We start from the raw sequence: 27,997 nt of genomic DNA, 5'->3' as shown, positions 1-27,997 counted from the left end.
TAAATAGTTGTAAGTATCGGTACGTTCCATTAAGACGACGCATTGACTTTATTGATATGTATTTGATTAGCGGTAGGTACATAGACATACATTGTATCTACCAAACAATATATGATGTATGTATACACGATAAATTTGTTACTTTGCGTACACGTTCGCACACCTACCCACATACCTTGTCCATTATTCCGTTTATTCGCAATAATGCAACAAGGCCAATTACCAATGATTCCTGCATCGATCGTGGCGGTCGCGTGCTTAATATTTAACGACGATATCGAGTTACTTATGCAATATTTATACTATTCTTTGGTTCGCCGGCAACATATCGCGTACATACAAATTTTGTACGAACATACATATATCGCCATTGGAGACAGTACGAAAAGACGATGGTTATACAGATTTTATAAATTATCTACAATAAGCCATCTAGTGATTCTCGTGACACAAGAATAAAAGAGAATCGATACCGCGAAATGTCGAATGTTTAAGAACGAAAATGCTAAGCTTCGGACACATCGACCGTATAGAGATGGGTAAAACCCTGTGATTCGAATAAATCTGAAGTTTGCCGATGTGTTTGTCTCGTCTTCTTTGGAAAATGTTCAAAAGGGGAAACGAGACAAACATATCGGTAAACTTCAAATTTATTCGAAGTCTAGGGTTCTTAACCATCGATGCCGTACAGTCGTTACGGTGATACTATTTGTTTGTTTTTTTTTTTGCATCAAAAACTAAATGCACATTTTCATGTCGTCGATCTTTTCATCTATTTTTATAAATGTACATATATTCGCACAACGAACTTGCCCATATTCTGTAATTTTCTAACAAGCCAACTACCGTATAGAAGCGCGTCGGTATTTATTTATCAGAGGATCTTTTGCGTTCATGATGCAAATTTGTACGAGTTTCGTTATCGAATCACGATACCTTTGAAAATCATGCGCGACACGACTTTGCGATCGTTCGAAAGTGCGACGATCAAGTAATACGACTCGTCATTTCATCGAGAACGTTTATTATATACATATCGACGTCTTAACATTCCGAGAAAAATATGATTCCTATCTATCACGATTTAATATATCCATTTATTCTCACATCATTCGTCTGCTGTGGGTTGCATCTCGTATGCTGTTCAACACTAAAAGTTTTAAACGAAAAGGGAAAGTTTTCTTGGCGCGGTCGCGATATCGAACGAAATTAAACAAATTTGTAGTTTTTACCGAATAATTCGTTCACTTCGATCATTCCTTATTCCTGCCAGAACGTAATAAACATCATGAACGACACATTTGTCGAGTTCATCGACCGTATATGTATATAGGGTGTGCACACAGATGAGAATGAAATTTTAGAGCGAGAAAATATTGTATTCAACAATTTCGAACGCTCGAAATGTAACGACGATAGCCGATAGTCTCGCGATACAATCGATGCACCCTGTTTTCGCATTTCTATTCGAGTTAAGTGGATCAGTTTAAACGAGGAGACTAGAATTACACAGTTGGCTGTTGCTGCTATTGTTGTTATCGATGGTAGTTGTTGTCGTTGCAATTGTTACCAACGAGAGCAGCGATACCACCGCTGAATATCTAAAAATTTTATTCTATATTTCACAATGAATTTTGTACAACATATATATTCCGTTGATTAGATTTACGCCTGAACAAATACCATCGAATAAACCGAATTACCTAATGACGTCAACAAATTTCCATTCATGCGCATCCTTTCGATGTTAATTAGACGCGTTAAAAGGTGGCACGAGCTTGCAAAGGTAACGACTTTTTGCCTCTTACCCCCACAAACTTGCCTCGAAACTCCCATCGCGGATTCTTTTTACCGCGGACACCGAAATATCTGAACGGCGATCGTTTCTCGATTTCGTAGGTGGCCAATTCGTTTCCTCGATTGTTCGTCCCTGGAAACAGATGTACAATAAGTAAATAGGAAATGCAGGAAACGTGAGCCGTTAACGTATGCAAAAATTGTTTCTCTCGAAGGAGAATGCACGGATATGGGAATCGTTTTTTCAACGACACCCTATGGAGGTTGTATAAACATGTAGCACTGCAAAACCATTTTGGCTTTTTTCAGAATGGGCCTTCGTTTCGGAAATATTTTGGTTCAAAGTTTTCTGCACGTGTCCTTAAGAAATGTATAATAACTAGCATTAGGTGTAGAAGCACCTAACAAAGTTCGTTGGGTCAATTGGTAGAGTATCAGGTTGTAACATAACAACAAATATCTACATGTTAAATTTTTCAAAGACAAATATATTGAATATTGTTATTGTTTCTGTAACAGATTGTAATAAATACCAAATAGTCGAAAATACTTGGTAGAATTCCAAATAATATTTTACAAATTGTGTTTAAGCGTAATTAGGCATTCTGGTTTCTTAAAATATTTCAAAAACAATACTCCAAAATGGCAAGAAGAAAGTTACCGAAGGATACCATATGATGAAGAACACATTATTGTGTAAACATACATCTAAAGTTCACAAAAGAATGAATAAATCTTGTTTATCCTTCAAAATGATGTATCACTGCTCGTTCGAGAATTCTTTTTTTGAATTAAAGACTGTTTCTAAACAGCCCGGTAGATAAAGTGTGAAGAACACATATACCAAAATTTAAACCAAAATATCTCGAAAACGAAGGTCCATTCTGAAAACAGCTAAAATGGTATTGCAGTACTACATGCGCACTACAACTTCCATAGGGTGTCGTTCCAAAAGCGATTTCTACATTCGTACCTTCTCCTTAGAACCCTTAGAGCCCTCAGGGACTGTACACCGAGCTGTAAGGGGTAGCAGTGGGCCCGATCCATTTACCTTGATAGTTTATCGTCGATCTGGCGATACTCGAACTAGGTCCGTAAATCTGCGATGCGTCCCTTTTACCTCTCATAGCGTGGAAACCCATTCGAGCCCTTTTGAACGATTCGCCACCGTCCGTACCTTGAAAGTCTGTACCCCTTTTCGCGTAATCGGACGGATCGATCGAGTAATCTACGTAATTGTCGAACATATCCTTCTTGCCTCGCATACCCTGTCAATTTTTTACAGATTTCTCTTTTAACTCTTACGTAATTTAACGTATCGCAGAAACGAAGTCCGAGAGCGGTTAACGTTCTTACTCACGTGAAAGCCCAAAGCGGCACGTTTCTCAAGTTCTTCTATCGCGTCGAAGATCGTTTTCTTGCCTCTCATTCCTTGGAACCCCATCGGAGCCCTCTTCTCCCATTCTCCTAGGATTTCGTCCTTCTTGTCGCGCACGTCTTGATATCCCATTGCTAGTATCCTTTTCTCGTAGTCTTCCGGATAGTCGAGCAAGTACGTCTCCTTGCTGTTTGGGTCTTGCAAACCTGCCAGCGCGGCCCTCCTTTCGATTTCATCTAAAATCTGTACGATATCGATACGGTCATGCGATTCTTGTAAAGTAGAGTACGCATTAATACAGGAATGAATGAAGCAACTTTTTCATTTGCATAGCAATCGAAACTGTTTACCTCTTCGAAAGATTTTTTGCCTCTCATCCCTTGAAATCCCATTGAGGCTCGTTTGTAGTATTCATCCGATGGTAAAGTCTTTTTCCCTCTCGTGCTCTGGAAGCCCAGCGGTGCCCTTTTCTCGTACACGTCGTCGGGAAGATAGGTATCCTCGAAATCAGGTATCAGCTGGTCTTTTTTACCTCTCATACCTTGGAATCCCATTCGGGCTCGCTTGTTAGTCTCCTCAGGAAAAAGTTCGTTTTCGACGTCGGCTGTTATCGAATCTTTCTTTCCACGCATACCCTGCGAACGCAACGAGCAACCACGAAGGCGTTGTGAAACGATCAAATGAAATAGGAAAACTATTGAGGAATTTAATTTTAATTAAGGTCTCGATCGCTTGCAAAATTAAGGAACTGTTTATTATTAAAGTTAACGTTAAGATACGGAGGCTAAGAGATGTTGACCGGTTGAGGACTCTTGTGAAACGCTCCATAGTCGATACACAGTGGTCCGGATGGCCAAAAATGTGGCGAGAATTAGAAAGAGTTTTCGGATCTTCATGAAACTTGGTATTTTTGAGTTATTTGGGCCGCAAACTTTGTCATGTATATTACAAAGTTATTAGATTTTTATGATAATCATGGAAACTATGGATTACGATGGCACTCGATAAAGAGAACAAGGAAAACATTGTCTGTACCTACGCGTCTGACCACGCACTGACCATATCTACTTGTGCATCGGCTACAGTGGTTCGGATGACTAAAATCGCGACCAAAATTAGAAAGAGTATTCCGACCTTCATGAAATTTAGTATTTTTGACTGACTTGAGTCGAAAATTCCGAATCTGATTTCAGAATTTTAGAATTCAAAATGGTGGATACAATATGGCCGGCCTGTATATTAAAGAGTTATTAGATGTTCATGAAACTTGGTATTTATGACTTATTTGATCCGCAAACCTCGAATCTAATATTACAATTGCAAAATTCAAAATGGCGGATCCAATATGGCCGACATGTATATTAAAAAGTTATTAGATGTTCATGAAACTTGGTATTTATGATTTATTTGAGCCCCAAACCTCGAATCTGATATTACAATTGCAAAATTCAAAATGGTACTCGTCGTATACCTCACCTGGAAGCCCATGGGAGCCCGTTTAGATGGTTGCCCGTGTTCCGAGGAAGCAAAGTCCTTTTTTCCGCGCATTCCTTGGAAGCCCATAGATGCACGTTTGGCGGAAGGAGCATTGTCCGACGAGGTGTCATCGGCAAACGTCAATGAGATCGCCACTACCAACAAAAGGATCGAACGAACGATCATTCTGCAACAAAGATACAAATAGTTTGTCAGTTTTCTTTTTATTCAGCAAGATAACGGATAGGAGGATCTGGACTGTCGATTACGTATTTCACAAACATCGAAAAGATATCCGAGTTCATTGGCCAAGAAGATCTACGTCGCCTGTCACGAGTAAAACTTCGAATTTTATATGCATCCATCAAAATCGATCGCCTCCGCGACCGAGACGTCGATACGCTCGAGCACTTTCGATATGCGAAATCCAATTCCGCGTGTCGTCCAGCTAGAAGATAATTTGCTCGTTGTCAAGTCGAATCTCTGGAAATCTTTGATGGACATTTTACCGAGTCGAGCATCGATGGTCTTCTCCATATTTGGAGAAACGTTCGATATAGAATAAAACCACAAATTGAGGTGTAACGCGTACACGCAACGTTCGTGGTAAACCCGTGGCAAACCCCGTCGATTCGGTGACTTAATTAAATCTGCCCTCGACAGTGTAATTCGATGCACGGCTCTGTTCTCGTGGTTTCTTCCAACGGTATCTCTCCGACGCGATAAAATATTTGGTTCACCAGTTTCTCGGCGTTTGAGTATCAGCTGTCGCGAAAAGGAGAAGTTCCGTTGTCTCGCGTGTATCTTTGGTGGAAAAATCTCGAAACCGATCGGTAAAAGGTTCGCGTTAACGAACAGGCTGACGTTACGAATCGTCGAGGTCAGCTCAGCTCGTTGGGTGACGTCGAGTAAGCGGAGCGAGGATTCCCTCCTAACCTCGACTCACCCGATAAAGAGACCGATGGCAAATGGGGGATGGGAGGAGAGAAAAAGGATAGATCGACGGGGTTTCGGGCGGTGAGAAGACAAGGGAGACACAGCACCAGGGTTGCCTCAGGTGGTGTCACGTCGTATAGGTTCTGCGGTGAACCAGCTTTTCTTCACGGATCGGTCACTCGTGTAATCGTTGGAAACGAGCCTGCTCCGTACTACATACTTTCCCTTAAAATCGATGATTCGCAACCAGCAAACTTTTTTTTTTCTCAACGAGTCGAGGGTTAATACGCCGCGCCGTATATTAATCGCGTTCCCTATACCTCACCTTCCAGTTGTCGACAAAGTTTCTTTTCGTCGGTTCGAAACTTAAACGAGGAAATTGATTTACAAAGCAGAAACGTTATCATCATGTTGGATACTTCGGGACCTTGGCGACTCAAAGTCTAAGACCCCGACGGTCAAAAATAAACCAACGCCGGAAAAAGTCTCTTGGACTTAGTTTATGGCTTGAAAGAGAAAGTCAGCAGACCTATTTCTGAGACAAAAGGACACCGATAGTTTTCGTTGCATTTTTCCACTGACGTCGAAATACTCGGTTCGAACGTAGTCTTCTCGAGAGCAACATCGCAGCTCCTAACTCTCTGGTCGAAATAAAGTGTGTCCTATACAAGGAAATAACTGAGTAATAATTATTTTCGAACCCCAATAACCAATACATCAGAATAAGATATTTCGAGGCACTCGTTACGTATCGAGATATTTTCGGTACGACGATGGAACAGAAATAGGTACGTTCATTGTACGGCGTGCAGCGATGCGTTTTACAGCTGTGCATCGGGCTTGGTTGAAAAGGAGAATGAAAGAGAGTACGCGAAAAGCAGCCCGAAACAGTTCCAAATCGTTGCTTTTCTCCTCGTAACGGCAATCAATCTTTTATGTTACATCCTTCGAAATAGGACTGCTCCCCACGATACGAAAGAAGGCTGACCTTTACGTTTACCCTTACGATTACCTTTAACTTTAAGGCACCTTCGCATCGTACCGTATGAAAACATCCGGGACCTAAGCGACGACTACCCGTTCGCTAAGAACAAGATTAACCCTTTCGGTACGGGGGAGCTAGTTGTACATTCGTGGTACGAGGAAGTTTTCCATAAGAGCACCGTACACCAGCGTAAACCGTGAAAACGTGTCTTGCGGCATTCGTAGAAATTTAGAGCGTGATCGACGTTAACAGTGATGTTTCAGAAGCGGTTTCGGTTTATGTCTTTATAGTGCTTAACTGGGAGCTACTGACTCTTCGCTCCCATTATTTGTTTTTGCACTTTTCTGTCACTTATCTTACCAAGATCTCTTTGTTTTAATGTCTTTTTTATTTTTTCCAATGTATATCTTATGTCATATAGGCTTTTCGATACTTATATTTGTTGAACGACCGGGATTCGAACCGAAAACATCTGGACCTAAGCGACGACCATCCGTTCGCTAGGAACAAAATTAAAAGAAAATACCAACTCGAGTAACGTTCCTTTAATCACCTGCTAAAAAAACTTCGATTCGGGAAGTACGTTCGTATTCTTCGAACCCAACCGCAACGATACACGCCTCGGAGAACTATGACGCGCGGCAAATAATACGATGCACGTGCGACGTTACAATAGGACGTAACGAATATATTATTAATTTGATATTATACAACCTCGCTAATTGGATCTCGGAAAATCCTGACAGCAAATCGAACTCCTCGATGACCTTTCAAAGTATCGATAATTGACAAGGCGCGAAACGGATTCGTTGCTTTCTCAATTTTATTCGTCCATAGCCCCTTCTTACCGGGCCAAATTCTTACGCGAACTACGGGAACCGAGTTCAACACGCGTGGCGAAGCAGTCGAATAGCAACGTCTCCTTATCGGTTTCCTGTTGTTCGTCTCGTTGTACACTTGTAGTCGCCGGCGACGCGTAAATAATCATCGTTACACCTCCTGCAACCGACTAATTATGTATCTGAAATCACCTTGCCGCGCGCACGCTCGGGACTCGAATTGCTCCCGGTTTTTATACAAAATGCAATTTGCTCGAGTCGCGGAAAGCTCCTCCTTTTCGTAAGCTGAATCCAGGGAAATCTGGCGCAACCCGAACGTCTACATTTTCCGTACACGATTGCGTGATTGCGTGTATTTGGTGCCAGCTAATTTCTCCAATTTACTTCACGTATTTGCGTCGCGACTTTAGGCTTCGAAACTGTGTACTCCGTCACGAGAATCGAGTCGAGCTTTAGAGAAGCTGAAAGAATGGAAACCGAGTTCGTAAGCGCAACGGAAGATTATAAACGGTCGTCGAATACAGCGGATACGCTAATGTTAACTAATGTTTTATTCGTTATTATCGTAAAGCAAGTTTATTGCCGACGCAATAAGAACATTTACCTTGTTTCCTTTGCACGCGCGAAATACTCGCAATTTATTTACGTAGAAGCGTACCGTCGAATCCAATAAAGAACACCGCAAGCGGTTAGAATCGTTGCGATTTCAATCGGGCGTGTCTCGATGAATCTTCGAATGTCTTCTTTGAGATCGTTAATTCTTTCGATAGTGTCGTCGATGAACCGATCTCTCGAAGAAGCATCAGGCATATTGCGTCGTAAAAGTACATAATCGCGCAATGAATGACTTACAAGAACAGCTCATATTCTCGACCGTGTTTCGTTGGATTTGGGAGACTGTACAAATAATGTACTATTTCGATATCGCGACATCTGACCCGCGGTTAACACCTTTAAAGAGACTCGCAATGAAACAAACCGATACCTGAAGTTAAAGTCGAAGAAATATCGCTGAATCTACAGTCAGTGTAAGAAGTATATACAGCAACCGATTTAAAGTAAAAGTGATAAGAAAAAAAATAAGAAGTTAACGTTGAAAGTGATAAAATTTAATTTTAGGCAAAATCTACTGTAAAAATGTTGAGAAATATTGGTTAATTATTTGTTCCCTTAAAATTTATTAATAAAATAAATGTATGGAGTTTTGAATCGACTCCTGTATGAATATTTATTACAAAACAAAATCTACTGTAAAAATGTGTAGGAATGTTGGTTAATTATTTGTTCCCCTAAAATTTATAAATAAAATTAATGTATGAAGTTTTATGTATGTTGCTTCTGTTATGTTAGTGTCCATTTCGATTAGTTGTAATCATTTAAAAAATTGCAGTTTGTATAGAAGACGTATGGTACATTATACAATGTCAGAATCAATGGAACTGGTCAGTCGTGGTCAGACATGGTTAGCCAAACCTTTTGATTTATGTTTACGAAAACGAAGTCTCCTATGAAAAAATATCATTCTTCATTTTCGATTCGTTTACAAGCAAAGAATCATCCGCTGTTGATGACGTTATATTTAAGACTACCTGTGTACGAGAATGTGTAGGAATGTTGGTTAATTATTTCTTCCTCTAAAATTGATTAATAAATATATGAAGTTTTATTTTGAACCGACTCCTGTACGAATACTTATTACACAGACTGTAGGTACGGACACGAAGGAGTTACTTAACGCAAATGACTATCGATCTCGCGAAAATTTACCCAACTTCGCAAATGTCGCGATGCATCGAATAGGTCGCAGTCGTCGTCGTCCTCTCGTAACCTAACATATCAAATTTATATGTTCCAGGAAAAGTACAGCGTGCCATTGAAATGTGACGCCGCAAACGATATCGGATTACTTTAGTACGCAGGACAAAACGCCCGTAAGATTCCAAGCCTATCGAAAAATTACAGTTACTCCGTCGAAGGCATTCGACTATCGCTGTGCTTTACTTTACACGCGTCGTGTTTCGTTACATTTGACCCTATTGTCCATTGTATAATACGGAAGTTATCGAGATTTTGATTGTACTATTGTATTAGGATATTGGGTGCACGTTACTCGCGGTATCGCTGCGTACAATTGTCGGCCGAGCCGATACCACCGAGCCAGCTAAACAACGTACTCTCATACGCATACGAAATCAATGGAGTTGGTTGTTTAGTGCGTGGCATGAGTGAGCCGGAAAACATAAAGGGAGCACCACGCACGGATAGATGCGGGGGTCGAACAACGAAACACCCCGGCGAGGAAATCTTAAGAAAGAAGGACCTGTTGAATTATTTCAAGAAACTCGAGAGAGCGTTTCAACGAGAGAACAATTCCGAGGACGAAGAAGGCTACGAAAGTTCGTCCGATTCGGAACGGTCCGTAGATTTGGAGAGGATCGCGATCGAGTTGCCGTCATGGACGCGACGGGACGGAAAAAGATCGAACAAGCTCGGGAAAAGGCGTAAAGGGTTCTGCAAAGCTCTCGATTCTACGAGAAACTCGCAGAACAGAGATCATCGTCGCGCAAATTTTCGAGCGCCTTTCGAGCTCTCTCGACAATCGAAGAACTTTCAAATCAGCGAAAGCTGGTCGGAAGGAAACGTCGGACGATTCAGGAACGAGGATAGCGAGAATCGTAAAGGTTCGTCCGTGCCATTTTTCACCGCGAGAAGAGAAGATTTCATCCGTCCACCGTCCGTATATCCGGAACGCAAATGCGACCTGACGAACGTCTGCGATCCGCGAATTTTTGAAGCCAACGATAAACGCGCTTCGGGAAGAAAATCGATCGGAAGACACGGGAGAGCGGGAGATGTTTCGAAATTGCCTCGTGTATTTCCGATAGCGGACGATTTAAACAGCTTGGAGATTCTTCGGTGCGAGGAACTGCTAGAAAGCGAGAGGAAGCGAGAACATCGATCCCGTTTCGAGTTGTATTGTCGCGAAAAATACGTGCCGAAAGGTAAAAGTAGATTTCGCGCGGCCCTGTCGACATCAAGCTTTCAAAGTTCCGGTTACGAACAAAGCGAACGAGCCACGCGCAACAATACGTGCAGTTTTCGTTGCGTAACGAAATTGCCTGCATTCGAAAGCGATTGGCGATGTTCGGGAATAAAAAATCGAAGAAGCCTCGCCCGCGGGAACGACGCCGACGGGGTAAACACTTTAACGAACAAACAAACTGTAACTTGCAAAAACAATGCGGGTACGTGGTACGAGCGGAAAGAAGAAGAAGAAGAACTGTGCAAACTGATAAACACTTTCCGAGGTAGAAAACGGTTCGGTTCTTTTCACGGAACGATGCCAGAGGCAGAAAAGACGTTGGCGGTGAAACGGTGTTCCGAGTACCGTCTTTGTCCCGAAAACGTCGATACTCGTCGTTCCCAGCATCGTTCGTGGCATCGCCGAAGGTGGTCCGTCGTCGACGAGAAGAATCCTGATTCTGGGAATTGTTGGATCAGGAACGAAAAGAACGATCCTCGCCGAGTGGCCGAGAGTCTACGAAAAATTCGGAAAAGAGGAGATCAACCGCGACTTCTTCCTGGTTTGAATTCGAAATTACGAGCGAATAGAGAAGATTCTCCGACGTACGCGGAGTGTACGTCGTTCGTGAACCAAGTCGATTCGTGTTCCTGCATCGAAACCTCTCGAATACGCGATCCAGCGCCGAGAAGCGAGTCGAACGCAACCTGTTGCTGTTCGCATACGGGCCACGATTCCCAACATAAAGGTTCGGCGAGAAAATCGAGACTTTCGATCGAATCGAGTAGCCCGCTGCCGCGCGTCGATTCTTCAAAGTCAGCCTCGCCTCGATTTTCTCGGCAAACCGTCGCGACCCGTTGGAAGAATTATCAAGTTGGACGTTGTTGCTGTTGCGACGATTGTCGTCCCCTCGAACGAGTAGATAAGCTCGAGAAATCCCAGGTCTCGAACGAAACTCCGGGCTCAAAGGAAAAGCCGATTAATTTAAACGTCAGAGTGGCGAAGCCGAGGGATGCGCGGCGGAAAATCAATTTGAAGAAAGTTTTCATTTATCCTCCGCGCGGAGAAACCGGACCGCCTTTGACGCTTTACAAAACCGCTTCGAATATCAACTGTATAGTGAAGAGAAACACGCGCACCGGATTCCGTTACGACGTAACGTACGTTCAAAAGTTTGCGAGCCCTGCGTGGTGTCCCGAAGAGGGCGTGCGAAACTTTCTTCGACGCAACGAATGCGACCGTTTTTCCGATTACGGGTGAATCGTGTAAAAATGTAAAAATAACGAAAACACGACGATGAAAACTTGCAATTCTTCTCGTCGGCCATTATTCCTAAGATATCTTGAATTATTTACTTACCGAGGACATAGTTTGCTCCTTTGTATTTGACATCGTGATGTAGTCGGTACTTTTGGCTACGACTCGACAATTTAGCCGACTGAAAAGTAAGAAGGGACGCGGTGTCGAGTCGTTACGCTGTAAGAAAATAGTCCCTGGAAGGTGGCGACGGAGCTAATCGAGTAAACGACAAATTGCAGGGTAAATTGCAAAGCCGTGTCGAGCGTGATTGCTTCGGTGTTTGTTAAATCGTGTCTCTTCTAGTGTCGAGTGACCGAGCCCTCGATTACCTTACAGCCTTCTTCGAGGCTCGAGCGATTACTAGAGTAATTACTTGAACGAGCTTCGAAGTTTACTATCGCGGTTCCTTCCTTGGTTAAGTCCGGCGTCTCGGTGTTTCCGTTTGATTGCCTCTTTGCTTTTATCGCGAAATATTATTTCTTTTTATACAATAATTTATACTAGGAAACTAATATAAATTATTTGAACTAATTGAAATAATTTGAACTAATGCTTACATTTATAATTATAATGCGAGTTGATGAACAATATTTTTTGGTTTTTTTTATTTGGTGTAATGTGTAGCGGTTACTACACGACTGCGATGAATGAGAGTTTGAATGAGAAGCGAGAGAAGTATGACAGCGTTTCTTTCTTGGGCTGCTAGCAGATTCATCAGTAAAGCTATACTAGCGGACACGTGCCTTAGATGTCTGTGTATGTTTGGAGACGGACCGGGCTTATATACAAATGCAACGTGTAAAGGTCTGCTTGCGAAAAACGCGCGGTTGTCCCTGGTGTGGCATGTCCCTCTAGTTGCTAGTTAGTTGCGTTGACAAAGGTGAACCCGCATATGAATGCATAGACTTTTTGGTGTCTCTACTCTGGAGCAAGCAAAACATGGATTTTCGAAATGTAATCCGGCAGTGACTTGAGCTTTGTTGATTGTCATCGCGAAATCAAGACGCACAGGAAACTGTAGTCGTTTGAATAACTTCAAATCCATACTAATATTATAAATGCGAAAGTAACGTCTATCATCTTCTCAAGCCTGAACCGCTGAACAGAAATATAATTTTCTTGAATTTAAATTTGGGAGCGAAAGCATTCGATGTTTTAAATGAGGGTAGTGACGTATACAAGGTGTATGTTATTCTCTATTTATTTAGTTTATTCTAGTTCTTCTAATATTTTATTTTGACAAAAATAAGACTTCAGTTCGAAGTCTCAATATTTGTGTTCGAAAAATCTGACGGTTGAACCACGTGAATGTATTTTATGTCGTTTGCGATCGTATGACAATACAACCACCTGAATGTATTTGATGTAATTTGCGTTCAACTGACAGTTCAACCACGTGAACTTCGTGAACCAGTCAGTGACTGTCTTTTGAACGGAATTTTAATTTATGGAACGGACAGAACTTTCCGGGTAGACCAAATATAAACATTCACTTTTATACAGATTTCGAAGCAACGCAAACGTCGCGGAGACGAGGCGACAAACGAGAAAGCGTAACGACAACAAACGAAAGACAAGCCGAGAATTTTCAAGGCTGAACAGAGCATTATTGAAAAACTCTGTTTATAAAATGTTTATCGAGCGATAAGCCATTGAACGGAGCGCTTTTACGTAGCCGTACACCTACACGCGCGCACTCAATTTAGAACCTTTTAAAGAATAACCACGAGTAATAATATAACGCGTATGCATAACCTTCTACCACAATTTCCCGTGAAGATTTTACGCTTTCGATAAAAATGCCAATACCTATCCTGAATACAGAAACTGGTGACCGAGACGAGACTAATCGAATTTACCGATCGCGTTCCTCTCGAGCTACGTACCATTTTACATATTCGCAGCCGCGTTAGACACGCTCGTTTATCCGAGGTAAAAAAGAAAGAAATGTTCGGAAAGATGGCGCGCGAAGCAGCGCTCTCCTCAAATCAGCCGATTCCCTGTTGGATCCTATGACCTAAAACCTTTCGTTACACGCCTGTGCAAAATCTCCTGGGGTCCCGGGTTCACGCCAACGCAACGTTCGTACAAAACGAACCTTGTACCGCGCTCGAATCGTCGCCAAGCCGACTTACTGTTTCGCGTTTCCCGAATAAGATAGCACCGACGCGACGAGACACGGAGCACCGAACATTGTGTGCATCGAGTTCGCGAGCGACAACGACGCGTTCCAGAAACTCTTGTCCGTGGTAGGAACGGCGTAAAAACTTTTCAAAAGACGTCCCAGATCCTATTCAGGCTCCCGTTGATTGCGTAACAAACCCTCGAATCGTTGTTAGCGCGGCAACGTGTATCTCTTACCGACCACTTCCGGTATTTTCCTCCCGATCAAATAAACAGACGATCGGATCGATCCGCTGACACAAATCGTTCACCAGACTTCAGACAATCGTTCACTAGACGTTTTCGTCTATATTTAAAGTCGATTCGTCAAGACTTTCGAACGTTTCAAACGGGTCGTTTGAACTTTATAAATCCGTTATCGTGTTTGTATGCGATATATATTGTACATATCGTATCAACATACGCCACAACCGTGTCCGTATTTGAACGCGTCGGCAACCGACGCTTAATTGTCGATTTTGCTTTTTTCCCCCGATTCCTCGTAATTACTCGGGGTATTAATTATTAATTACCGCGGATTGTTGCGAGTGACCCTTCGCACCGACCGACTCCCTTGTCGCAACATATTTCTCGTGCGTGAAAGTGTTAATGATGTAGTAGGGTCACTCCCAGCGAAATAAAGTATTGTCGGGTATTTAAAATGGGATATAAAATATATATATATTTAAATAGGTGGAAACACAACGCATCTAGAGATTCGGTAGTGTCTCGACGTCAAGTACATGAAAAATGATAAAGCCACCCCGTATGTAGCGTGACGCTATCGCGTATCTTTTACTCGTAAAACTGCGATTCCAACCTAACCTGAAACTTCTTTTATTAATATCTCATCACGCCTGCAATATTTTCTAAATTTGAAGGCATTTTTATAGTGCAAATCGCATATAAGCATTCGAATAAAACCAAAATCAACAAAATCGGTCCACGTATAACTGAGATATCGTAATACATGTCACGAATCTGTCAAAAACGGCTTGTTCTTGTTCTCCCGGTCTTATTTCGTCAAGAAATTTTTCATCAACACTTAGCCAATAGGAATCAAGGCCGTTCGTCGACTCGGAATTACTCGGTAAGGCTCGTCCGCCGCCATAAGAAGTACTTGTGTATCGTTTGACAGATTCGTTTGGCAGATATAGGTTACGGTGATGAATAGCTGCATGCAGGTTATTAAGACAGTAGAAAAAAGTTTCACCAGATACTGGAGGAAATAATGCATAAGAGACAGTAATGTTGCCTTGTAATACGTGTGTGCATACATTAAAACCATTACGGTAGTTTTAGCAGTGAGACATATTGTTTACCTATTACAACAAGAAGAGGAGCATATAACATCATCAATAAAAGAGTAAGTAAAATCCTCAATTAAAAGTAGATAGTGTTTGCCATTATTTGATAAGTAGTTTCGTACACGTAAAGTTTTCTGTTTTCACAGTCTTTGATTGATCTAAGCAGCTACAATCATTCTAATAAGAGGAAACGAAGAGACGAATTGCTTGTTTCACGAAGCAAATAATTTGTTGACGAAGCAACAGTATTTTGGTGCTCTCCAAAAATAGGAGCTACCGCTGGGAAATTCTAGTATTTTAACTGACAAACGTTACGGGAACATAAAAGTACATAAGACAAAGGACACGTCATTCATCGAACGTTTCTGCGTAACTGCCACTGTTGCCAACCGGTAGAACCCCTAAACCCCCTAAATTTGGCTTAAAAACCCCTAAATCTTCGAAAGCAGAAATTTATCGACCCTATAATCGAGCCTAGCTTGAAACGAAGGAACGAATCGTCCAAAGGCAAGGGTCGACGGTTGTTTCGATAACTCGAGCAACTTTCTAACGGTCGACGACGAAAATCAATGCTCACAGAAATACGTTAAACGCGTAATGACGCGACGAAGGCTTTCCGAAACGAAGATACAAACAGCTGATACATAATCGGATGCTTTGCGTGCAAAATAGAATTTCTCGTTTACCGGCTCTCCGATGCCACTGTCGTATCGCGTATCGTATCGTGCCGTACGTTGTCACAGGATTCTGTAATTTCAAAGCACGATCGAGAACGGAGGGTGATCGAAATATCCGGTAACATTCGAAATAAGCGACTCGAGTAGACGTTGTAGGCGCGATTCTTTAAAATAACCGTTAACGACGGAATAATCGTAGAATTGTCTTTGCTCCGATGTAATCGTGCGTGTATCGCACATTTGCACGCTCGCACGCTTTACAGTGGATCGCTGTAGTCGTAAAAAGATCCAGGAATGTCGCGAGGAAAATTAAAGAATAAACAGAGGAGACGCGTCGAAGGGAAAAGGAAAGGATCAGAAATTGACCGCGCAAATGATCGCGTTTGCAAAGAATTTTCCGGAGGACTCGAACGATCCGACGACAAAGATTATACAACGGCGCGGCGCGGCGTGTAGTTTATAGTGATTGCTGGTCTTATTGTTAGGCACCCGCAGGGGATTGCACGATCTTGAAATCTTGGCAGAGGGTAAACGACATCTCGGTAATTCCTCGAGACGGTAAAGCGACAGATTGCACGAACGCTATTAAAAATTATTTCTACTCTTCTTCACCCTCTACCGGCTATCTTCGCCTCTTGTTCCCAACGTTTTACGTACGTTTACGTGTCGCGCGATTCATCGCCGACGCGATGGAAATGATTAAAAGTCAATAACGAGCTAACAGAGTGGGACGTTGTAACAAAAATTGTTTATCTCTATCTACGGGATGCGCGTTAATCAGTCGCGTTATTTATTTACGAAACAACTCGTTACGAAAAAAAACAACGCTATGTTCCATTAAAACTCACGGATGCGATATTTCGTACGATTCAGTGAGGCTTACAGTGGAACAGGTTTTAAATAGCGGAACGAGTTAAATAGCTCGGAGGTGCGACCTTTTCTTCCGCTGTTCTCTCATAGTTGTCCAACAGTCGTTCGCTGTATATATGTATACACGCGTCGAGCATTGTTCTTTTTTTTCTCATCCTCCGGTATTCTTTTTGTTCGATGTCGATTCGATATTTAACACGGGCCGCGTTTCAAGTCTCGAAAGAAAAATACTGGCACGTACACGTATATTCGAACGTAACGACGAGAACGAATTTTCGTAATCGGTTAACGTTGAGCACAGTGTGATTCGTATGAAACATCAAGAAATCGTGACCGTATAGGTTACCACGTACTCCCTGTATCGATCTCTGCTATTCAAAGGATGGCAGATAGCGTAAAAGCAACTTTTTCTATAAAAAAAAAAAAAGTAAAGCGATGGGAAAGAGTAAAACATTACGTAAATACATTCCTGGCTCGCTAGAATGCGTAACTTGCCACGTAAACTGGAATAAAAAAAAACACTCAAAAAAATGTATTATCTCGTTCAAGCTGTTTTTTAAAGCTCTTTACTTCGCTTCGGAAACCATTAACTTTAGACGAAGTCGGGCGCTTTCTAAGTAAACAACTTCCGGTCGGTTTTTCGATGCGAATACCCTGGTACGCCACCCCTCGATATGTTCGCACGACACGTATGCATGCACTTGCTCGTATTCGAGTGATCGCGCGCGTTTCGTTCGCTACGAGTTCGAAAAAGTCGAGCTGGCACACGCTTTATCTGTAATCTCCCTAACAAAAACCAGAAACGAAGTTTCAAAGTGAAACGACCCTTGCGCCGGATTTATCGGTCTCGCCGAATCTAACTCTGTTCTACCCGTAAACAAGTTCCCGGTCGAATATTACGATGTGCGCGTGCTTGTTAAAATTGAAAATCTTTTTATTTTCGAACAACCGAAATTCGTGTTCCGTTATATGGTGAAAAGTGGTGCGAGGCGATGAAATGAGTGGTTAGTGACAGAATACGTAAATATGTCCTATTACACAGCTTGAAAAGTGGAGGGAGAATGGGATAAATATAGAGAGAGACAGTTAATAAAGAAGAGGACGGAGCGCAAACACTAGGGTATGTCGGTGAGTTTCATCGTTGCATTAGCATTGTCTTACCGAGATATCTGATTCCAGATCATGTTACACTACTTGGCGATCGAACTCCTAAACCCCTCAAGGGGTACACCCCCAGTGATGGGTATGGTTTCTGTGCTTTTATCGTAGAGAAAGGGTTTAATAGTTTTCATTCAGACCGTTACACTCCCGTTTAAGTCTAATATGAGAGTGAACACCCTTAACTTTATTAATTCTGCAAAAACGAAAATATTCGTACCTATAAACTGCATCTTATATATTTTCTTCAGGGTATGTTTTTAATTAGTAAGGGTATAAAATAAATAATTTAGTTTTTGCGGGTGGTAATTGCAGACAACCCTGTGAGTGACACTTACCAAAAAAATCAGGAATGATGATCGGTTATTTAGCTGACATATATAGAAGTTTCAAAACGGTCGGAGTCCTGGAACATGGTGAAATAATTAAAAAGAAACAAAAATCCCATGCGTTACGCTCCGTGCAATGAGCTTAAGGAGAATGTTACAGCTATGCGCATACGACAAGGACTGCATGTTTTACTACAACAGTCTAATAGCTTATAAAAAAATGAATCCATCGAGATTCAATATGTTGACCTTCACGTGACATTTAGTTCGTTTCATATTCCCAGTTTTGTTTTGTCTTTAACTAATTACAACTAAGGTGTATCGCGTTATTTATTTACAAAACTCTCTTCTTCCTTGGGTTTAGGGCTTTGTTTTCGCAAAACTTGCCTACCTACAATTCGATTTCAGAATCGTTTTCAAAACTTTTTTTAGGCGAGACATACGATTCTGAAATCGAATTGTAGGTAGGCAAGTTTTACGAAAACAAAGCCCTAAACCCAAGGAAGAAAAGAGTTTTGTAAGTGAATAACGCAATACAATTTTTTTATCGAGAAACCGACTTCAGAATCGTGTTTCTCGCCCTAGAAAACATTGAAAACCATATTTTGAGCGAAATCTAACAATAGAAATTTTTAGGTCGAAATTCAGTATTGAAACCCCTTGAAATTTTCAGCTTTTGTAATTATATATTTTTTTACTTCAGAACCTCAAGTAGAAATTCGATGAAATTTTTACCGAATCTTCACCTTCATAATAGGTACCCATAAAAAAATCGGTGACCCGCTAGAAAAATTGTAAGAACCTCAAAAAAATTCGTAACTGTTTTTGAGGTTTGTAATCTTTGACTCGAATTTTGACGGTGGTAAATCCATCTGAGCGTTTTTTAGCATTAAATAACTGTGATTGGGCTTTAAAAGAGCTTTCTAGCGCCGTATCGATGGAGTAAACCGGTTAAGAATTGAAGAAGTTATGGACGTTTAAAGTTGACAAGCCAATCTTGGGTACGATTTTGGTCAACCCCAGGATTATTGTATGGAATAAAAAAGTTTTATCCAACCATCACGAAACTCGGTATCTATAGGTTTTCTTGGGTGCTGAATCCGAATATAATGTTATTTTTGCTTTAAACAATTTTCCTGTGGTAGTTTCTAAATGTTATCGCTTATGGCACACGTTAATTAAATCGTAAGGCAAGGGGTTAATAATTGCACAGTGTCTACGAAATCCAAAAGGTTAACGTACCCGAAGCCTTCTTTATTTCGAGTATCCAACATAATATCGTTTCCGTTTGATGAACGTCGCGGTATGGTAACGCGGTAAAGCAATTTTTGTTTTACGGCCACGGAAAACGATAAACAATTCTTATCGATGTCTCATCTCGATCTCCCGTAACGTGTCGCGTGTCGCATCTGACATGGATAAATGCGAGATCAACCAAGGGATTCGCAGACGTTCGCGAGAAGAATACCTTTGCCCGAAGAAAATTACAGACTATACGTATATATTCTAAACACGACCCGAACAACAGCCAGCATTTTTTACCGTACCGCAAGATGGAATAACGTAATTTGTATCGCGACGTCCCAATCTAAACGGTTGTCACTCTCCCAAAAGGGTCCATCCGGTTACCCACGCTGTTCCTCAAAGGTATTCCGGACGCTCGGAGAATAGTGTTCGAAACGTGATAATCGTAACGCTTCGAGGGATATATAAAAAAAACTTCTTTGCGATTTAAGACGGGCATTATAGTTGCAAATTGCTTCGCAATCTTCAATGGACGGTTCTCTCGGTAAAAGGGTATTTTAACGTGATCATTAATTTTTCAAAGCCGTGGGCTGTCTGGGCTGGAAGCGTTGAACGCGCTTCTTTTCGCTCGCAAAGTGAACTCGATTGTACGAGTAAAATAGTTTAACCGTGTGATTTTTGAAAATACCGAACGGACACTGGGAAAGTCATGTTCCGGAGATAAATTGTCACGAGGGACCGAAGAAAAACCGTCGCGACACGTTTCTTACGCGTCGCGTTGAATATTGCGAGAAGAAAGAGACAAAATTAAAGTAATCTGATAGACAAGATCAACTGAGAATGAAATATTTAAGAAAGTGGAGTGGAATCGCGAGACGAAAGAATCAGCGCGTTAAAGTTTAACGTCACCCGTGGGATCGTATCGAAAGGATCGATCTATAATTTATGGAACTCTGACAGCGGAGTAAACGACTCCTTTGAGAAATCCGGTTTACAACTAACAATAAGGTAAAACAATTGAACTGCATCGCGGCTATATCGATCGTTTCGTTTAACGGCTTCGGGGGATGCTCGATGGTGAACAACAAAAATCGATGAAAGCTGTACGTAGATGTTTCTTTGATGATAACGCTGGACCATAGACATACCGAGAAAATATAGACCGAGCCTTCGACTATTTTCGTAATCGCTCGAGTATGTTCGGGTTTTCGCAATTGCATATTATAATCAGTGATTTTCAATCTGTTTTCTTTTCTAAAAATTGAAACTAATATTAACCATTCTGTAACACTATTTTGGTTATTTAATATATCCTTGTATGTGCGTAATAATAACAAGAATATATTAAAATAGTGTTAGAGAATGGTTAATATTACTTTCAATTTTTAGAAAAAACAGATTGAGGATCACTGATTATCAGTTACCCCTCGTATAAAGGCTCGGTCTATATCTTCATATGTCTTTCTTTGACACATTCACGGTACGGTATGTGGACACGTGAAATGTGAGCCGAATACTGCCGAGTCTTGCCGGAATAAATCGACGTTAGACGGCTGCCTTCCACACCCCGAATATCAGAACCCCCCCTTACCTATACTAGCAATTTATGCCCAAAAGTATGCCCAACAACGAAATTAGAGGCGGTAATTGTCAACGTTGCTCGCATCGATAATGCACCACCGGAAACCATTATTCGCTCGTTAACGATGTAAACATAAACATTACGATCGTTCGTTTTCACGTGAATGGCGAATCAGCGATTTATATAGCTACTCCGTTATACATATACCTAGTCTCTCGAACGCTTTTAACGGTTTACAATGCGCGTCGAAAAGGTTCCGACGCGTCGAAACCGTGATACCACGAGTGAAGGTTTATCGTGCTTGTCGTTCACTTCGCGATTCGAAAGGAGTAAGTAAATCGAGGGAAAATTAACGACCCCCTTTTCATTCGTCGCTAATCCGAGAAATCTCACTGGAAAGGATTTCAAGTATTCATCGCGTAAATATTCAGCGTTGGATTTGCTTGCTTTGCGAAATCGGTTTTATTTTTTTGGCGGATCTCGGGTCGGCTGCGAATTACATCCGTTTCGCGAATAATTTTTCCTTCGAGAGGCGATCGTATACTTGCCGATCGCCGTCTATCTCGTTCCACCGTTCGAATAAACTTTAACATTTCGAAAGACGTTTCGGCTGTACGTGCATCCAGTTGCCGCAAACTTTATCATTCCCGTTATACTCTAATTCAATTGCAGACGGATACACCGTATAACGAATGACGTTCCATTTTACTCTGTAATAGTTTATCGAAATTGCACGTATAATCTCTCTGTTCGTTTACGCATTTCTGCATTCGGTAAACGATTAGTTTGATACCAAAATTGGCTCGTCGTTGTATTCAAAATCGCATGCAAAAATCGCGAACGTATCGCGTTCGATACAGAATCAGAATATCGAAGAGTGTAAAAATACAAGACCAATTTACTTGGATTGTAATGGTGGACATACGTATCGAATTTAATAGAGTCTATCAGTTGCACCGTCCTCTGCTCGATTTTCTGCAGCGTATCGAATTTCACAATGGATAACTCGAACGAATTAAAGTGACCAGATAATAATTATAAAGTAAGCCAAGCGAACGTATAAAGAACAAAGTTAAAATTCTATTTGACATCTGTAGTGATCTGTACGGTTTCGCGTAGTCGGAAACAATGTTCTGTGCAGGATTTATTGCAGTTTTTTAATTTGCAAAACGAGCTTTTTTGTGACTAGTCGGATATTAGGGAGGAGGGAAGCGGTATATTCCTTTTTTCGACCGCGCCATGCAGCGGATAAGCTTTTTTTTTTTTTATCGTATCCCGATAGAAAGCAGGGCTTGATCAAGCCCGAGCGATAAACTGAGAAGTATCCAATTACAAACGGATTAGCAGCCGGCTAACTCGCAATGAAAAAGCTCGTTGCTTAGAGCGAAGAAGTTTTGAGATGCCATTCCCTCGAGCCTAGTTAATCAACGATTTACCGACAGTGTAAATTTCTAACCGGCCGCCAACTGACCTACCCTTGTTTCCAGGGCGCTACACTTTTCGCTTAACTACTATCGTAATTGTATTTGACAAGTTTGACGGCGGAGACGAATCCCTCTGTAATTTGTCGTCGATGCAATTGAAACTTTATGTGCACAAAGATTACCGTGCGTTTCTACTGATTAGTTTCGCTCGATTCCCTTGGATTTTTCAAAAAAGGAAAAGAGTTTGACACTTTGACACGATACACCGCTGAAAGTTGACGTTACAAACTTTGTCTCCGCATCTTTATTCGAGCTGGAGTCTTTAAACGCGGTTCTCACCGTGGCTCGCAATATACCCTTTACAGCGTTGAAGTCTCCTTGTCTTATCGCGTCGAACGCTACGAAGTTTCTCAATAGTTTTTCGATCGTTGACTGTTCTTACCGAGGCTGCTTCAAAATTCATTGAATTGGAGACGTAGAATACGTCTCTTCCTGAATTATGGTTTGAGACATTGTGTAACGCTGTATGAAGTGGGAGTATTCTGTATCTTTCACTATTCTGACGTATAATGTTGAAATGTTATGTCGTTAGTGTCAATCACGCTAGAGATTTCTATGCATTTCGCGTAACACATTTTCGCGGCTTACGCTGCCATACGGTGCAACTTCTTTGAAAAAATCGATTGGGACCAACGAGTTGCTTATTTCGAGGGAGATATGCTATGCGGCTTGACTTTGTTCTCGAGCGTGACGAAAAGGAACCCGTAGAAAAAAACAGGGGGGTTCGGTGTAGCGGCAAACTGCATACAACTAACAGTATTGTTTCGGTTTTGGGGAATACACACGCCAGAGAAAGAGAAAACATTACACATATTCCGTGGTCTTTCCACTAATCTGTACGGCTTATCGTTTATACGCACCACTCGCTTCTTTTCGGATCTCGGCCGACTTCAAACACCGATTTTCGGCGACTTCGAACCAAAAGGCGAGGATAGCAATTTGCTTATTTCGATGTAATACTGTACCATGAATGTATAACCAGGTCCTCCGTACCGAAAGGGTTAAAATAAGATACTGCACGCTTACAAAACGCGATAGATTCTTCGAAACGAGTCGCTCGTATCAAAGAGCATAACGAAGAGCGGAACGAAGTAGTATAGCCTTACGCATGCCCGACAGGCTCAACCGAACGAATACGTTTAATTTTAAGAGTCGCACAGAGGTAGATATTTCATTTTAATTTCGAAACGATGACGATTAACCGATGCCACTGTAACATCGCAATCGATATTTTACAACTTCCGGACTTGCAGCGTATTATACGGGCAACTCGAAGCGCGCAAAAGTTTTAATTAAATCTTGATCTTCAGGACCGCCAGGTGCTTAGCACCTACCGTTACTTTGCACAACGAACAGGACATTTCCCCGAACTTTATCTAATCATACGTATGTATAGTTGTTTCGTATAATTCCACCGTTAGTATTAACCTTTGTATGCAAACGTGGCTGCATTTTCTGTATAACGCGTTGGAACGGTATCCACGGTTTCCCTGTAATCAACCAACGATCTCGACTTTCTTTTTTACTCGATGTATTCCTATCGTTGTATTTTTGTTAATTTCGTAAAGTACCTTATAAATACTCGCGCTCAAAAGAGCCAGAAAGAATCCCGGAGACGAAGCGAAGGAACGAGAAGAATAAAAGAATAGCCCACGCGTTATCTAGGAAATTAAGATGTAACGATCCGGCGTACTTTCGTGGTACGATATTTGTACGGTATCGTGATTCTTAATCGTAAGCTGGGAAATATTTGAAAAGGGACTCGGGGGCTCTTTCTAAAGCGTGATTAACATCGAACAGACATTTCGATATTCGGTGTGCGTTTGCACGTTTCCTTGGTATCCGTCTTCGGTAAAGCGAAACCGTAAACGGAACGAAACATCGAATATTGAATGGACTCGGAGAAACGATGAAACGCATAACTGCGTAAACGTTTCGCAACCAATCAACGAACTACGTAGGCTATTTCGTTCGATATGTTTTAATGAAATCGGACGCGTGAATTCGTTCTCGAGGCATCTTTACGTTACCTTAAAAGGAGCGACGATTGACCGTTGTTTCTTAACATTTAATTAACTCGTCTACAATTCCAATCGTCTTGTTGCTTTTGGGAAATAAAAGACGCAACGTTACGTTAATTTAGAACAGCGACTCGAGCTGCACGTAAGACGATTGCTCAACTTTACGGAACATTCGCGTTGTCTAAATAATCGTTGCAGCAAAATAAACTAAAGCCCGAGCGACGCAACTAGGAAACGGTTGATTATACATAAATACGTGTACGGGGTCGTATATACCAAATACATTTTAATTTTCAAAGAATCGCTATTTTCTTAAGAAGAATGAAAAGTTCTCGCTACATATTGTTTTCAAACAACCTTGATCTTGCCTCGGAAACCAGCGTCAAAGTTTTCCTTTGTTCCACGAAAACAAGGAATTCTAAAATACATTGTATCGAGTTACATCGTCTGGAACGGACAAGTAGCTAATTAAATCATAATCTTCGTTGGGTTTCCGTCGAATAGCGTAAATAGAAACGTTCCAATTGTACCGCGATGTACAGAGAAAAGAAAATTACACCACGACAACGTTTCCAGACGGAATTGCTTAGCAACATTCCAAAGGTCATAGAATATCTACGATGGTTCATTGGCAAGCTATGCAGCGCATCAAACGATATGGAACTTCGGACGAAATTCCTCGGATCCTCGAAAAACGAGGACCGACTCGAAAACCGATCGCAGCGTAACCGAAGCTGACAGATATCAAATTTAAAGTTAAAATCCCCAGAAAAGATCTTAAAAAATATTTACAAATTATTTTGTAAAACAACGTTGAATATATCCGAGTACCGTGACCGAAATGTGGCCATTTTTAAGATTGGCGGGAATTTTAAATCGAACACTGGACATTTTTATAGTGATTTCGAGTATAAGACGCACCTGAATTTTGGAGGCATTTTGATTTTTTTGAACGATGATTTTCGTTACTGTATTTTATATCTAAAAATTTGAAATTGACAGTAATTATATCATGTCATTCATTTCAATTATGTATTTTGTTAATTGTATTAGAAAGAATAAATAATAATAAATAAACTCAAAAATAGTATATAAGACACATGTTTATATTAACAAATTAAAGCGAACCTATCATTATTTCGCTGTATGTAATTTAGTGTTACCCTTTCGATGTCCCTAAGCTCATATGCGCAAATTAGAAATTAATATATAACTCGTAGGTAAGGGTATGGCCGCCATTGTACGTTCCAGCAACGTCTCGCGTAGGCAAGCGTTTACTTAATGTCTCGACAGTACAGCTCGCCAACTCGAACAGTTCGGAAGCAACGATGGCGCAACTAATTTGCAAATATTCGACAAGTTTATCGTTGGCTGGTATCCGGTAAATTCTATAAACGTTCGTCACGAACGCGAGCGGTGGACTCCGCGAGTCGACGCGACGCCGACGGAGCCGAGCGAATCGAGGTTCGGTACGTTCAATTAGCCTAGGGAATAGACAATTCGAGACGGAAGTTTGCATTCCCCGAGGCAACAAAGTGAATCCAGTCCTAGCAAATAGCGTCGCTTTATTACGTACACGGGTCACTTTGATACGTGACGAGGTGTATACTCTCCTGCCGATATAGTATTGCACACGCTGTCAAATTTCGTCATCCTCTTCTCTACGTGCGTTAAATTAACGCGATACGTCCGAGACTGTAATAATTTGATTTTCGCGTAAACCTAGTATCGCAACACCTGTTTCTTCCACGAATAGCGTTTCAAGCTGGCGACGTTATTATCATTTACAACGCGTGACATTTTCATGCCTCGACTAATTTTCGTTTAAATGTTAATCATTTCTTATTCGTGACAGACCTTGAATGTTGGAAGAATATCTTTCGCATCCTCTGAAGCGAGGGATCCGGTATGTATTATATCTACCGGTATTGTACAAACGACGCCGCCTATTGTTTCAATGAAAGTTTCTCTTTTACGATGGAACACATACGCAAGGTACATGCAGACGTATACATAAAAGTACACGCGAACTGTAGCAACGATATAACTAGGAATACGGAAGGCTCGAAGAATTCATAGGGTGCGAGGAAAATGAAGATAGTATAGATTGAAAGTGATTGGAGAAACTAAATTATCACCGATATCGAAACGAACAAGATTCACCAGATTATTTTTTCGTATCGTGAAGAATACATCGAAAAAGAAAATAAACTACGAGTCGACGCATGCTGGAACTTGTTGGTATACAAGGGTATACGAATCTCTTACCTTTCTTCGGTGTATACAAATGTTCGGAACCAGACAGAGAGGTCGTTTGATTGGTCGATCGGCTCGAAACGAAGATTCGTCCGTCGATTCGCGGAAAGGGCGATTCAAAGGCAAGACCTGCTCGACGTGACGGACAACGATGAACTGACGCTCCGCGTGCTTCACCTTATACATAGGCCGGCGTAGTGACGTCACAGATCAGTAAGACCAATGAGAGACACCGGAGCTTGCACCACCATTGGGGACAGAAATCTAACCGTACCCCTTCCGTCACGAACACCTGGAAGAAACCTGTGGTTTCTTCGAACGTATTTGTCGGTATTTCGATATCCACTCTCTTTTCTACTATTTTTCTACTTTATTAATGTTAAAATACAATTCCTATTCGCTTATTTACCATTCTCTTTTTTAACGTCTCGACTTTTTTTGCCGTGTGTATTCCAGCGAATTCGTGACCGATACGAATTTAAACATGGATTCTGCGTTATCTAGTGGAAATTAACCACTGTTTGAAATAAAATTACAGGGGAGAGCAACAATGCTACGAAACAATATTACACGTTGCTTATATTCGGTGTACGAGATTATAACGCAGTTAATACCGAGTCCCGTTGAATATTCATGTAGGTTTCTCCTATCTAATAGAGATGCTTTCGCAATTATACGCAACTAAATGTCGACCAACGATTCACCTTTGCGCGGCCGATCGAATTGTAAACAATTCGAACAAACGTAACAGTTGCCAGTTTTATTTCGGCGGGGAGAGTTTAACCACGTTTGCTTTACTATCGAAGCAAGATAATGCTCTTAAAATGAAACGAAAACACTGTTTCGATAGATAGGAGAGATCATGGAAACAGATGTTTTCGTTGTCGATGAACGCGGACACAAATATCCCATTAATACTGTTTAAACGTGATCGTATTATTCGGAGAAATTTCACCGTAACGTCGAGAAAATATCTATAATCGTGCGGTGCTGTACCTTGTACCTGTACCTTGATTCGATAATCCGAGCGAAGAATAGGGGTCGAAACCGACTCGTTTATCGATCATCGAAAAATATACATACGTAGGTAGAAGGGTTACCGACGTGGACACGCATGACGCGAAGTAGCTCGGAACGATACGTCGTCTCGAGAAAAACATCGCGGCAGTTTTT

At 41.4% G+C, this 27,997-nt stretch overlaps 1 protein-coding gene across 2 annotated transcripts; it reads right to left on the bottom strand.

Annotated features, from left to right (window-relative positions):
• Positions 1 to 24: 24 nt before the first annotated feature.
• LOC128886595 (tachykinins) lies at positions 25 to 26,989 on the bottom strand. Of its 2 annotated transcripts, XR_008459881.1 has the most exons (7): positions 26,837 to 26,989; positions 4,652 to 4,838; positions 3,526 to 3,810; positions 3,158 to 3,418; positions 2,849 to 3,065; positions 1,704 to 1,930; positions 25 to 1,601 (listed from the first exon to the last, which is right to left on the bottom strand). XR_008459881.1 is itself a non-coding variant. In XM_054141623.1 (6 exons), the coding sequence occupies exons 2-6, from the start codon at positions 4,835 to 4,837 to the stop codon at positions 1,761 to 1,763; spliced, it is 1,119 nt and encodes a 372-aa protein (XP_053997598.1). In that variant the 5' UTR covers position 4,838; positions 26,837 to 26,989; the 3' UTR covers positions 25 to 1,760. The 2 variants fall into 2 exon arrangements, 1 of the variants encoding a protein (XP_053997598.1); XM_054141623.1 differs by having other exon boundaries at positions 25 to 1,930.
• Positions 26,990 to 27,997: the final 1,008 nt, after the last annotated feature.

The sequence above is a fragment of the Hylaeus anthracinus genome, unplaced genomic scaffold (genome assembly GCF_026225885.1).
Source record: "Hylaeus anthracinus isolate JK02 unplaced genomic scaffold, UHH_iyHylAnth1.0_haploid 0, whole genome shotgun sequence".
Taxonomy (NCBI): domain Eukaryota; kingdom Metazoa; phylum Arthropoda; class Insecta; order Hymenoptera; family Colletidae; genus Hylaeus; species Hylaeus anthracinus.
The sequence above is the reverse complement of the archived record's forward strand: the minus strand, read 5'-3'. Positions and strand labels throughout refer to the sequence as shown.